This window comes from Myotis yumanensis, unplaced genomic scaffold (genome assembly GCF_028538775.1).
Source record: "Myotis yumanensis isolate MYYU_CA2020_CCGP unplaced genomic scaffold, mMyoYum1.0.hap1 SCAF_9, whole genome shotgun sequence".
NCBI lineage: Eukaryota > Metazoa > Chordata > Mammalia > Chiroptera > Vespertilionidae > Myotis > Myotis yumanensis.
Genome location: NW_027223760.1, coordinates 57,220,846 through 57,235,964, shown reverse-complemented (window position 1 = coordinate 57,235,964; position 15,119 = coordinate 57,220,846). Strand labels below are relative to the sequence as shown.

At 39.4% G+C, this 15,119-nt stretch overlaps 1 protein-coding gene across 2 annotated transcripts in view; it reads right to left on the bottom strand.

The window, feature by feature from the left end:
- Positions 1 to 15,119, bottom strand: part of AHR (aryl hydrocarbon receptor) — a 44,262-nt gene that overhangs the window by 19,478 nt on the left and 9,665 nt on the right. For both annotated transcript variants that reach the window (XR_011472664.1, XM_070424394.1), the window contains exon 2: positions 12,134 to 12,321. Coding sequence is in view for 1 of the 2 variants with exons in the window: in XM_070424394.1 (XP_070280495.1) it covers positions 12,134 to 12,321 (188 nt within the window). In the remaining variant the exon portion in view is untranslated. The remainder of the gene's footprint in view (positions 1 to 12,133; positions 12,322 to 15,119) is intronic.

The following is a 15,119-nucleotide window of genomic DNA, read 5'->3' as shown; positions in this document are numbered from 1 at the left end:
CTGAAAGGGGTGTGGCCAGTCTGAAAATGGCCCTCAGCCCCTCACCCAGGCTGTCCAGACACCCCAGCGGGACCCTCACCCTGATCTGGGACACCCTTCAGGGCAAACCAGCTGGTCCCCACCCATGTACCAGGCCTCTATCTACACTAATAAAAGAGAAACATGGTAATTAGCGTACGACCGCTACCCTTTTCATTGGCTAATCAGTGAGTATATGCAAATTAACTGTCAGCCAAGATGGTGGCCGGCAGCCAGGCAGCTGGAAGCGAGCATGAGGCTTGCTTGCTGCTGACTCCAACGTTCCCCGCCTCACTTGCCGGCCTCTGAGCTACAACTCCAAGCAACTATAAACTATGTTGCCAATAAGAAGCTAAACAAAACTCCAGAAACGAGCCGGACTGAAAGCCAGGCTGACCGAAACATTGTATCCATGTTTTCAGCAGCGAGGCCTCAGAGCCCAGAATAAAAAAAAAAGAAAAGAAAACAAGGAGCGGTTGGAAGCTTTAGTCACCCCCTTTTGGAAAACAGCCCTCAGCCCCTCACCCAGACTGGCCAGGCACCCCAGTGGGGACCCCCACCCTGATCCAGGACACCCTTCAGGGCAAACCAGCCAGCCCCTACCCATGCACCAGGCCTCTATCCTATATAGTAAAAGGGTAATATGTCTCCCAGCACCGGGATCAGCGCAACAGGGGGCAGCGCCCAAACCCCCTGATCACCCTGTGGCTCTGTGTGTGACAGGGGGCAGGGCCACAACCTCCATATCCTCCCTGCTCTGTTCGTGACAGGGGAAGGCACCCCAACCCCCTGATCAGCCCTGCTCTGTGCCTGATAGCGGGGAGCTCCCCAATCCCCGGATTGCCCTGTGGCTCTGTGTTTGACAGGGTGTAGCACACCAACCCCCGATCGGCCCTGCTCTGTGTGTGACAGGGTGTGGCGCCCCAACCTCCCCCTCCCGCCACGGGCCCTGCTCTGTGTGTGACAGGGTAGAGCCATAACCTCTCCATCGGCCCTGCCCCGAGTGTGACAGTGGTGGCGCCCCAACCCCCTGATCGGCCCTGCTCTGTGGGTGATAGAGGGTGGCGCCCCAACCCCCCTCCACAGGCCTTGCTCTGTGTGTGACAGGGTAGAGCCATAACCTCCCATTGGCCCTGCCCTGAGTGTGACAGGGTGCAGCGCCCCAACCCCCTGATCCGCCCTGCTCTGTGTGTGACAGGGGGCGGTGCCCCAACTCCCCTATCGGCCCTACTCTGTGAGTGACAGGGGGGAGCTCCTCAACCCCCTGATCAGCCCTGCTCTGTGAGTGACAGGGGGGAGCTCCCCAACCCCCTGATTGACCCTGCTCTGTGTGTGACAGGGTACGGAGCCCCAACCCCCCTGATGGGCCCTGCTCTGTGAGTGACAGGGGGCAGCGCCCCAACCCCCTGATTGGCCCTGCTCTGTGCGTGACAGCGGGTGGCGCCACAACCTCCCCATCGACCCTGCCTTGAATGTGACGGGGCGGTGCCCCAACCGCCCAATCGGCCCTACCCTGAGCATGAGTGAGGGTGGCATCGCAACCTCCCGATCCGCCCTGCTCTGTGCATGACAGGGCAGCGCCCCAACTCCCCAATCGGCCCTGCTCTGAGCCTGACCAGGGGCTGCACTTAGGGATTGGGCCTGCCCTCTGCCACCCGGGAGCAGGCCTAAGCCAGCAGGTCGTTATCTCCCGAGGGGTCCCAGACTGCGAGAGGGCACAGGCCGGGCTGGGGGACCCCCCTCCGCCCACCCCCCGAGTGCACAAATTTTTGTGCACTGGGCTTCTAGTCCTATATAATAAAAGGGTAATATGCAAATTGACCCTAACAGCAGAAAGACTGGGAATGACTGGTCACTATGACACACACTGACCACCAGGGGGCAGACGCTCAGTGCACTCCCACAGGGGGAGCTCTGCTCAGCCACAAGCCAGGCTGAAGGCTGCCAGTACAGCGGTGGTGTTGGGAGCCTCTCCCGCCTCCTCAGCAGTGCTAAGGATGTCCGACTGCAGCTTAGGCCTGCTCCCAGCTGGCAAGTGGACATCCCCTGAGGGCTTCCGGGCTGCAAGAGGGATGTCTGACTGCCAGCTTAGGCCCAATCCCCCGGGGAGTGGGCCTAAGCCAGCAGGTGGACATCCCCTGAGGGGTCCCAGACTGCGAGAGGGCACAGGCCAGGCTAAGGGACCACCACCCCCCCCCCCCCCCGAGTGCACAAATTTTTGTGCACCAGGCCCCTAGTATTAAGATAATAAACTAAAAATATTTCAACTATTTCTTCACTGAAAGGTCAATGAAGTACAAGTAAAACTTTAATTGATGATGGGATTTAAGTGCACATATATTAAGCTTATCAAATTGTCCCATTACAGACAGATTCAAGTCTTATTCCCACATGCATTTAACCATATCCACATTTCCTAGTACGGCACTTTTCTTCCTTATACATCTAAGCTCAGATTTCCATTTCTCCCTACTAGCCAAGTATTTCCTCTCCAGAAAACACGCTCTGAATTGTTAGAGAAATTCAAGAGGAAGAAATATTGTCATGTAGTAAACTGTATTTTGTATTTTGTTACTATAGTTTGCATTTAAACAGAATGAGGACATGATAAATGTCTTGCAAGGGAAAATCATAAGCCTTTTAAATATCTAATTGTTGCTATAAATTCAATTTATTTTATAATAATATTTATCATCTCCTTTATTACTTCTGGAAGGAAAAGTTAAATTCCATTCCCACATTGATATAAGCATTAAAGAGAGCAAAGCTATCACTTATAAAATTCAACTACATAAACTTTTACAAATTAGGTAGGGTTAAGTAATGCAGTATTTAACAAAAAGGAAAACATATTTGGTTTAGCAAGCACACTGTAACCATACTTTCCACCCTTACCAAAGCAAACTATGTCACTTGTCCCTGAACAAAGTGTCTAGAGTGTGTGTGACACTTCTGAAACACAGAGGGGGTGATAAATTATTACGTATTATATCAAAAAGGCTGAAAAATATAAAATTAAAATACAAAATTAATTCCACAAAGGGATTCTCAGATTATATTAATATCAGGTCCATATGTTTCTACCTGTATTCAACAACAGCAAAGTTCTCCATTAAAAAAAAATATATATCATTATTCTGCAAAAATTCTTTATCATTGGTATAACAATTTTAATTGTAACATTTCCTTCACAAATCTCTTATTTTTAGGACAAATCCACTACCAACTCAAAACATCAGGCAGGCAAGCACTTTTACTCTCCTGAGAGGACGAAGACAACGTGGACCATCGAGGTTAAAGGTCTTATCTAAGGCCACAAGATTAGTGAACTCAATTCCCTGCATGTCTCCTGCCTGCTGGTGCTTTGGTTACATAACACTCTCCCTGTACCACGCTGAGATAAAGAGAGGGAATGCTGGCTTCATAACACACAGGTTAGATACCTGAAACTAGACACTGTCAAGAATCCGGCTGACACTGAAATATTCTCTAAAACTGACCATAAAAGGCACCCCCACATTATGTGGGCAAATTGAAGGCTAGAAGAAACAGAAAGGATTCAATACAGACAATTTTAGGTTGAGTTGAGCCAATCTGACTGCTTACCACCCACTGCTGACACCTGAATGGTTTGATGGCTTCTATGGACAACCAAGAACCAGAAGTTACTTTCTCTAGTATTATTTTTCTGTATGGACTTCAATTTCATTTTTGTTTACACTTTCATGTGCTGTTTTCTCTTTGGCCCTCTAATTTAAGAACTTGAAACACCAAATGAAAGCAACTTTAAGTGAACTCATTATCACCTTACCATGATTTCATATTTCACACACGCAAAAATTTGCTTTCTTCTACCTCTGCCCATCATTAAGACATTTCATCTTTGGTATTATTCCTCTTATTCTGTATACTTTCCCTTGGAAATTTTTATAAGCTTCCACGGTTTAAAATATTAGTCCAACTATATTATTATGACTCCAAAATCTAAATCTCAGCCATGAATAAATGAATTTGAGCTGCTGATTAAAACTAGTTGATCAAAAAGTGAAAAATCTGTAAGAGCAGGATTTAAAAATAACACATAAAAAGATTAGTAAATAAAAATTAGTAATGTGTGTCATTACAGGCCTTAAAGTGATTGTTATATGAACACAGTTTCTAAAACACTGTAATGTGAAGATGTAATTTTCCATTAACCAGGTCACAAAGCATCACAAAAGATCAAGTGATTTAACTATAGACATTTAAAATGTGTATTTGGGGAAAAAATAAAAACAAAAATCGCCTAAAGTTGGCTGGCTTTTAGTATTACCCCTTCCCTCCCCCCAAAATAAAGCTAAAGGATCAATTTATGACCAGCTGGACCTTTCATGGCCAAGCAATTAAGGATCCTAGATTCATAAAACACTTGGTAACGATCAAAGAGAAAACCCATTAAAGTAATAAATTTATAAGACAGGAAAGAAGCAAAAAATGTAATAAAGGATGTAATGAGTTTCAATTACAGTTTAAATCTTTGATATATATTTGTCACTGTTTGGTTTTTTTAAAATGTGTCAAAGCAAACAAAAACACTCAGAGATGAAAGTAACCTATAGAAAATCAAAATATTGAACTTATTCATAAAATCTAATGAACTTCACACTTTAAGTTAGAATATGGGATGAAAAAGATTATATTCCTGATCCAAAGAGTTTATATTATTAAGTGTAAGAGCCAAGATTTGAATTCCACCTTAACCTGACTCCATATAAATGCTATTCTTTTTATTCATCCATGTTTCAATTTACATGAATTTGATTATATAAAGTTCATAAATTAAAATCCAAAAGAATCTCTAAATTTTATCATTTTAGTTATTGAAGGTGTCACAAATAGTATAGAGTTTCATATTTAGAATGTGAATTCTGGGGGAAAAATACATAGCTGAATTACAATGTAAGAAGGCTAATGCCATGGGTAAATGAAACTGAACACTATTTGATGATTTCAAATGTGTTGATTTTTTAAGCAAACAAACCCACTTTGAACATTTCTAGAATTAGGAAATATGAGGTATAACTTCCAGTTATAAAATAAGTAAGTTATGGGGATTGTAATGCACTGTATAGGGCAGGGGTGGGCAAACTTTTTGACTTGAGGGCCACAATGGGTTCTTAAACTGGACCGGAGGGCCGGAACAAAAGCATGGATGGAGTGTTTGTGTGAACTAATATAAATTCAAAGTAAACATCATTACATAAAAGGGTACGGTCTTTTTTTTTTTTTGAGTTTTATTCATTTCAAATGGGCCGGATCCGGCCCGTGGGCCGTAGTTTGCCCATGGCTGGTATAGGGAATATAGTCAATAATACAGTAACCAGTTTGTACAGTGACAGATACAAACCCATTTAACTTTATAAAGTAACCCTTAAAATGGCTTTTTTCTTCATTCATTTTTACTGCTTGTTCAAGCTCATTCTTGGCATAGATACATGCATATATATTTGTTTTTCAAGATGATGTTCTTGTTACAAATACCAGAACAGGACTGAAATCCAGGGAAACATGCAAGCAAAAGATGAATAAACACAATAGCTCTGTTTTAAAAACCCAACGAACCGAAATGAACTGTTAAAGCACCTACCAAAGGAAGACTAAGAGAGCACAAATAATTTTTAATTTAAAATAAAGTCAACAAAGCCTCACAGTAAACAGTGAAGTTGAATAAATGTTAGATCACGTAATGTTAACTGTTCTCACCCTCTCCTTACACAGCATTTTAGACTTAATGAGATTTAAAATATTCCAGTATGCAAATGATACACTTTATAAAATGGTGATTATTTTAATGATTCAAGACTCAGATTTTTCCCTACATTACCTAGTTTACAAAATAAGCAGAAGACTATTCCCTATGACATTAGCAAATGCAAGATTCTGGAATTAGAAACTCAGATCCCTAAACTTACTTTTGTCAGACTTAATGTAATTTGCACAAAAGCATCTTTCTGTTTCTTGTGGAAAGGAAAACGGTTTCCTTTCCACAAAGTAAGTTTATTTATCTCACTCTTTAAAGGGTCATACGGAATAACCCGTGACTCAGACAGCATGGCAGATGTAAAAGATTTCACAGTTAATGATTACACTTTAAATGATGCAATACTTACTCTGAATATTTTACTAAATTATCAAATACTGCATGCCATTGATCCCTACTACTGTCTCATAGAAAGAAGACTTTTCTGTCTTTTTACCTCAGATATTTATGTCTTAACGGAGAACATGGATTAGTTATTCCCAAATTTTTAATTCTGGGGATTGCTGTCCAAAAGGAGAATAATTTAACATAATACTTATATGATGAGGAGTATTTTAAAAGGTGATAATGAACTCTAATTCAAATTTTCATATGCTGAAATTACTCTTACTATCAATAAAATATTACCTTACCTATTCAGATTGGTCAACAAGACCAGTGCCCACTGTCTCATCCTGACACGAAGAGGGACAGTAGAGGAAGAACCTACCCTTTCTCTGAAGATCAACCAGTTTCAAAGGCTGGATTGTAACTACCCACATCCTACTCTCTCTTAATAAACTATTATTGATCACAGTCATGAAGTTATTTAAACTTAGTAAATGTTTTCCATCTCAGAGGTATTTCAGTTTAATACTCATTTTGTGGTTTGTTTCTTCCTTTTATGTTCCACTTTTTATTTTTATTATTATTCTTAGACAAGGATAGTATCATCTTAACATTCTGGAATTCAGTGAGGTTTGAAGGTGACGTTAAGGATTTTAGGACCTCTTTCAGTCTGCATCTCCAGCACGGAAGTGCACACACTCCTCGGGTCATAGCTCCACTTGCCCACTTAGCTGTCCTCGGCTCCCTGCTGCTGTGACTTAATCTCTCCTGAGAGGTGAAAACTTGCACTGACAATGTTTAATTGCCAACATCAGAAAACAGCAATTTTGGATTTCTGTTATTTGCTAAAAACAGAAAGGATCTCCAGAAAGACTTCAAAAATATAATAATTTAGAGAAGTCTTTAAAAAATAAGAATAAGCAAGGAGGAATATAAGGTAACACAGAAGAGCAGTGCTACTGAGGAAAAATGACTAGAACTTAAGCAGCTTCTACTGTTTTAATTAATACATTATTTCTATTATTAGTATATTACTAATCCCCAAACTTGTCTGAATGTGTCCACTGTGCAGAATTAAAAATTAAACTATCACCTTATTCTTGAACTTGTCATGTCTCAAATTTGCAAAGGAGGTGATTTTTTAAATCCAGAGGCCTATGTGTACATCCCATTGATGCTGACAAAATAAAAAATGTAACAAGACTGCCAGACTGCTGTGAAGTACAAAAGGAACATCCAGCAAAGAAGAAAAGGTGCAGTGGCCCAGGAACAAGATGATAAATATAAAGCGATGGCAAAGGAATACAGAGGATGGCTAAGGAAGGCACAGGGCAGTCTGAAAGCACCAAGAAAGGAGAAAGTGATACTAGTCAGTTCAAAAGAGATGATAGAGATTTGACATTTGAGTCCTTGAATACGCCTACATGTCTCACTGTCCAATCCAGCCAGTCGCAGACCATGTAAGAACTCTGACTGCAACAATTCAATAAAACAAATTATTTCTTGCATCTGGATATTTATAGACAGAGAATAAACTAATTGGTACAACCAACAATGGCAAATTGGCTAAACAGAAAGATTATCTGGAAATTAGAGGCACAAAATTCATGCACTGGGGAGGGGGGTCCCTCAGCCCAGCCTGCACCCTCTCCAATCTGGGACCCCTCGGACATCCCTCTCACAATCCGGGACTGCTGGCTCCCAACGGCTTGCCTGCCTGCCTGCCTGCCTGCCTGCCTGCCTGCCCCTAACCGCTTCTGTCTGCCAGCCTGATCACCCCCTAACCACTCCCCTGCTAGCCTGATCGATGCCTAACTGCTCCCTGCCGGACCAGTTACCCCCAACCCCCTAACTGCCCTCCCCTGCTGGCCTGGTCCCCCCCTACTGCCCTCCCTGCTGGCCTGGTTGCCCCTAACTGCCTTCCCCTGCTGGCCTGGTCGCCCCCATATGCCCTCCCCTACTGGCCTGATTGTCCACAAATGCCCTCCCCTGGTGGCCATCTTGTGACCACATGGGGTGGCCATCTTGTGTGAGGGTGTGTGAGGATTTGCATATTACCTATTTATTATATAGTATTATTATATAGGATAGTAAAAAAAATTAACATCTTAAACAAGCCCAGAAATATATGTCTAAACACATCAATCTAGAATATTCAATATGAATTTACATTGCTTTTCAGACATAAGTTAATGAAATTAAGTTAATAAACATTTACTGAATGCCTACTATGGGGTGGCATTGTTTTAAGTGTTTAAGATAGTCTTAAGGAACTTCCATTCTAGTGAGAGAAACAGGCAATATCTGGCATGTTTAAGTGCACCCCCCCAAATAAAGCACTATATTATAACATTTTTATAATGATTATGTCATCTGTAGCATCAGCAAAGAGTACAAACTGAAAAACGATTCTCTGAGCTTCACTGCCTAGAATATATATATAGTTCAAGAGTTTTTAAGGATTAAACATTCAAAATTTCCTTTAAGTATGTCTTTAATTGAAGCCCGAACTAATAACACTTATTAAGTAGCAGTTAAGTAGTATTTTACTTCCCTTGAAAATACTCCTTAAATGTTGCATTACAAGTATTTAATGTACATTATTAAATATACTTTATGTCAGTTTCTGAGACACTAGATCTTAAGCTATTAGGGCAGGAATGTTTTTCCCATTTCTTCTTTGTGAATTCAGAACCCACACTGGGTTTAAAATAAAACACAATCTTGAATTACAAAATTTGTTATAAAACAATTTAAATTTAATAGTGTCAAAGAAGTGCTTCTAACCTTAACTGAAAAATGGCTGTCTTGTTCAAGCACTTCTGTTGTATTTTAGAATGTTTTAATTAAATATGTATAAATATTAGTGTTGTACTTAAAAACTTTTAAGTACTGCTTAAGCAGGATAGCAGAGTCCCAAAGTTTAAGAAGATCCATCCAAGTTAGATTATTTAAACTTGCAATAAATAGATGTATTTTCTTGGAAAAATATCTATTGTTACAGTAAAACTTGAGTTTCCTTTCTAATAAGACTGTATGATTACTCGTTTATATTGTTCTTTCCGCAGGAATTCACACACCCCCTGTTTGCATCCTGTTATTCACTTGGAGCTTCCCTTAACCTCACTAGACTGTTTCCCTAATAGTGGTTTTAGCACACAGAAATCCTACTGACTGCCGACAGTTTGCATTTAGTATGCCTTCAGGTCATAAGGATTACCTTAAAATTTTACCCTGTGTTCTCTCAAAAGATTGCACTGCCATCCTAGACCACTGGACAAGACTTTGGGATCCTTTTTTTACTGATTTTTTTTCCCCTTACCTTCCATCTAACTCTGTTCTTATACTTGGCACAACCTAAGAAACTGTTTAGTGTACGCTTGCCACTGAAACACAAGAAAACACATCTGTCATCTTTCTCAAATTTTGTACATTTGGATTTGTCTTTCTGAAGGCAAAGTAAACCATGTTTCTAAAAGTTAATTCGGGGTTTTATCAAGGCCATATTAAATTATTGCCTCAGATTCATCTAGGCTGCTTATTAAAAATACAGAGTCCTGATTTCAACATAGAACTCATGTAGAATCAGCATAAAAGGGGCATGCCCTAGAATGTGCATTTTTAACAAGCTCTTCAGGCTATTCTGAAGCACAATAAAAACCAGGAAGGCAAAGGACCCATAATTCAAGATAATATAACTGATTAAGGAATGATGCAAATAGGGGAATAAGAAACTACTGTCAAATATACTGAACCAGAATAAAAAATAAAGTCAGTAACAGAGCTAAGAAAATCTTTTGTAACAACTAAGAACTCCATAATGAGCCTGCTAACTATGACATTCTTTGGAAACTCCTTGAGGTACTGAACATGACACACGTCTAATCATGAAAAAATATGTATGTAAATGTATACATTAAATATACATATATATTAATGTGTGTATGCATGCACAGCCTAGAAAGCAAGAATTATGTAAGTATTAAATAGCACACTGACTACACATCCACTAAGCAGCTTCGGTTCTGCTCCACTACTTCTAAACGGGGAACAACTTGTACATTTTTTTCTCTCTCTATGTAAGATATCGTTTGATTTCTCATTATAGAGTAGCAGGAAATGAAAAGGCAAAATGACTCACATCAATAAATCTTTATCAGAGTCAAGGAATACTAATGCCTTCCTGGCTTCCAGACTGTTCACTAACTCTCTAACTCTTAGTGCAGACAGAGACCACACCTTACATGTCCTGGATCCCGACCACAAGGCCAGGCAATAAGCACAGCAAGTGAAGAAATGCTGGGGATCAGGACAGCATTCTGTGAAGCTTGGAGTGGCCTCGGGGTACAGTCAACCACAGGGGCTCCTAAACTTCCACATGCACCATCTAGCCCCACCATCAGAGTGTATGATGCCCTAGGTCTTGGGTGGGGCCCAAGATCTGACACTGCTCACAGTTCCCAGGTGATGATGCTAATCTGCTTGTCTGCAGACTACACTTTGAGCACTCTGGATCTAGGGAAAAATTCCCAGGTTTTTGCCATGTAAATGGTTCCCAGAAAAGAGAAGTAATTGAGACATGGTCAATGGTCAGGAAAAACAATATAGGGAATCTGGAAACGGGTTCTAGTTTCAACTCTCTCATAAAATAGCTATACAGCTGATAAACACACACAATATACACCAATGAGTATCACATAGCTCATCTAGAAGATGAAGGGTCTGATACAGATGAAAACGGGAAATTCAAAGACTTTTTATATAGATCAGAGAAATTATTAGCTTCAAACCCATGTTTATTGCCAAGATCACACCCATTAAACCATATAGCTTTTATCCAAAATAAAAAACAAATAGCAAGCAAACAACAAAAAATAAAAAAGATGCTCAGATTGAACACATCAAACCATCTAAATATAAACCTAAAAGGAAATAACTGTTTCACAATATTCTAAACACAAATTACAAATTCAAGTATCTGCACATGGGTCCAGGGCAGAAATATCAGCACCATCTGAGAGCACGTTAGAAATGCAAAATCTCTGGCAATACTTAAACCTCCTGCATAAAAACCTTCCTCTTTCAAGATTCCTAAGTGATTTGTAAGTACACTGAAGTGTGAGACACACTGACAGGCCACTGAGATTTTATTAATCCTTTACTGTTTGTAAAATAACATTATACATTTAAAACACTGAACATTTCCTGAAAAAAATCTATTTCTGACATATAAACAGATAAAAATAAATCAATAAATGATTTAAAATGAGAAGACACATTGAAACATTTCAAACAAAAACTTCCATTTTAAATGCTTCATGAAGAGGAACTACTGTATGATTAAAAGGTAACAAATATCACCTAGCTCAAATCCCTAACTTTGCAGCTAGGTAAACTGAGGTAGAGGGCTGCTTACTAGTTTGACTGAATGGAGACTGAAATCCAATTCCATTAACTCCTATAATGAAATGCCCTTTTCAGTGGAAAAGAAAACTTTTTATTACATGTTCCTAGATGAACATACAGTTAATATAAAACAGAAGTATACATAATTTTGAAAGGATAAATGAAATGACCTATCTATAAAAACATACTGAAGGAAATCCATAGTAGTTAATATGTGTTTTACTCTTTCCAAAAAAAAAAAAAAAAAAGAGAGAGAGAGGGAGACTTCCAAAAAGTAAATTGGAAAAATAAGTGGAACTGGAAACTGACATACTTAATATGAGCATATGTTTCAAATACATAATTATCAAAGAATGACACCACATTATCATTTAGTGGCAGCATCTGTTTAATGAATAAATCTGGAAAACTGACTTTTGGAAATATGAGAAATTTGGCTTTGCTACTTAAGTTTTACTATACAGCAATAAACAAAACTTTTTCACATATGGCTAATTTTTGCAGTTTTCAACACAGAAGCAGCCAAATTCAACACAAGTATTTTATAAGCGATTATAGAAAAATTAAACCCTTTTGTCTTACCATCAAAGAAGCTCTTGGCTCTTAGGTAACTGACACTGAGCCTAAGAACGGAAAGTTTGTCCAGCTTATTAATAACATCTTGTGGAAATGGCAGCAGGTTCGCCAAACGGTCCAACTCTGTATTGAGTCGGTCTCTATGTCGCTTGGAAGGATTTGACTTGATTCCTTCAGCTGGGATTGGCTTGATGCTGAAAAACAAACACAATGTCATGAAATACTCTAAAATATATAAAGCACAATTTTCAATTGCCTTATAGCATCTCCTCAAATATTTCTCTCATAAGACAAACATCTGAAGTCTACTTTCAGTTTACATAAATCCTTTCAAAATGGTCCTTTCTTTATCTTAATTAAGCAAAACAAGGGATGGGTAAAATTCTTCATAATGTTTTTATTAAAAGCTTATGAACCCATGATAGGACTAAGTATATCATATATACTTCATACTTCATATACTTCAGACATTTGTGGTACAGTGACTTCCAATTAACAAATCTACTAGGATTTTATTTCCTTTAAACACAACCATTGTTAGGGAAAGGAAAAAAAATCTGTAATAAATTATGTGAAAATCATGCTTTGCAATCTGCTGGAAGCATTTTGGCATCATTTATGTTGCAGATAAATAAGAGCAACCCTAAATAAAAAACTTATATTCAAAACCCCAGCTTCCTATATTTAACAATTTCATCCTGTTAGTGACAACTTCTCAAAACTCTTTGGCACCTCCAGATGGTCCTAATGCCATCTAATGTGTCTTCCAGTATTAAAAGAAGAAAACATTTGACTTTAGATATTTACATTTGTTGAATGACAAATATTAGAAGTTAACTGTGATTACTGGCAAATCCTGCTTCTGACTGGTCAGTAATTCTACTTTATTAGCATCCATAATTTGTGCCCCAATTAGAAAATTCAATGACATCCCAACATTTAGTTATGATTTTCATCTGAGAGAAAATAAACTGATGGTTACAAGTAGAACTTGAGTTTAGAAATGAGAAGCTGGACTACTTTACACAAAAGCCTTAGTCAGAAATTCACTATGAAAAGTGAATTTATAGATCATTAGACAATCATGCTGAAATACAGAGAAGCTATTAAAAAAACAAAGTAATTTTAAGATCATGCCTGCACCTTTCCATTTGACAGAAGAATAAAGAGTTATCTTGAGTGTTCTTATAACAAACACCTGTTTTCCAGTGTTATTGAGAAAACAAAAACATTTTTGACAGTTCAAATGATAGTATCTTTAAAAAGCAGAAATTGATTTGAGTAGTGCTATTAATTTGATGCAATCAAAACATTTCTAGATAATTTATTCTCAATATTATATGTGAATTAGTAATACTTTATGCAAAAGATAAAAAATACAAAATTTTAACATTTTTACATTGTCCCTAACATGTCATTTCTTCAGAACCTACCTATTTCTATTTTTTTCTATTATAGTTCAAATTATTTCTACAAAAAAAGATTATCTGGTAAAATGGCATACATACAAAATAAGTCAGTAGACCTATCTCCAGACTGTTTATGTAACCATATAATTAAATGGTGACTGTTTCTCTATGTATTTATTTTCCCTTAATCACATTGCGTTTATAATCAAACTGAAGTCACACCTAGTTACTACATTTCTCCAATTAATCAACTGAATTTCAATTTTTACCTACAATGCCTGTGTACCTCCTTGAGTAATTCTCTATAGATCAATCACTTGTTATTTATTTGCACCTGTCATGTCCTTGGCAGGTCAGAAAAACACTCTTCTACATATTTCAAAAGTGTTATGGGAGCTAAGTATCGGAACAACTACCTGAAAAAAAGAGTTTTACAGAAAAGGTAGTATATGAGATGGATCTTGAAAGAATAACTGGATTTCAGGAGGAGACATGACTGGGGAAGGGTGAGCTGCGAGAAGTCCCCTGTCTGGCGTGTGAAGCATAGGGCGCGAGAGAGAAGGGGGAAGTTCCTTGTGGTTCCTTATGAAGTGGGGGTCCTCTTCCCCGCTGGATGCTGCTGGAGGTGGTTCTTAACAACAGCCCCAGAAAAAGAATTTTCTGAGACCTGCACAGGAGAACGAGTGATTTTTATTTGCATGGGATTAAATCCCTGTGTTTCTAAAGTCCCATTTCCCTGAGGCCCGTGATAGAAGCGCAGGTGGGGTTTCAGTAACGCTAGGAGCAAAGCCAGTGTCCAGAGTTTCCTTTCCATGTTGGAGCGGGGTCCAGTTCAGCATCAGGCTAGTTAGTTACAGTCCATTAGTCCGCTGTGTGTGCGAATGCAGGGAAGCAGGAGCAAAAGAGCCCCACAAGCCCAGAATCACAGGAGTCCCAACAAAGCCAAGTGCGTAAGAGGTCAAACTCCTCTGTTTAGGGGGCTCTGTACCCCAAATCTTCCTGCCCTTCCAGTGGCCACGCCCATTTTGGCCCATGATCTGACAGCACCTCCGCTAGTCCCCCAACTTTTCTGGTCATGCAAATATCTTCCCTTTGTCCACTCCCCTTCCCCCAATGTTTTGCAGGGAACATGCCTATAAAGTCTGGCCTTCCCCCTGTTTCTTTCCTGTTATTAGTATCAGTTGGGGCCACATTCTTTCACCAAATATTGACCATCCACCATGTGGCGCAAACAGAATACTCAGCATGAACAAAACCCCCTAAAGCTCCTGTTCCCATGAAGCTTACATTCCAGTGGGAGGATACATACATAAACATGTAACTTTTCTGGCTGTCAGTGTTAAGAAGAAAAAAATAAAGCAAGGTAAGGAACTAAGGAGTGACAGGGTGCTGGTTTTGACAGCTAGTGAAGTTTCAGCACAGACATGAAGACAACAAAGCATGAGCCATGTGGGTGTCTGATGAAAAAAAAGTTCAAGGTAGAGGACTCAGCAACTCTACTCACAGAAATGGCAACCAAATTGGACTTTGGCATCTGGAGTCATCTTGAGCTTTCAGCTAGGATTGGCATGCCCAGTCTAGTG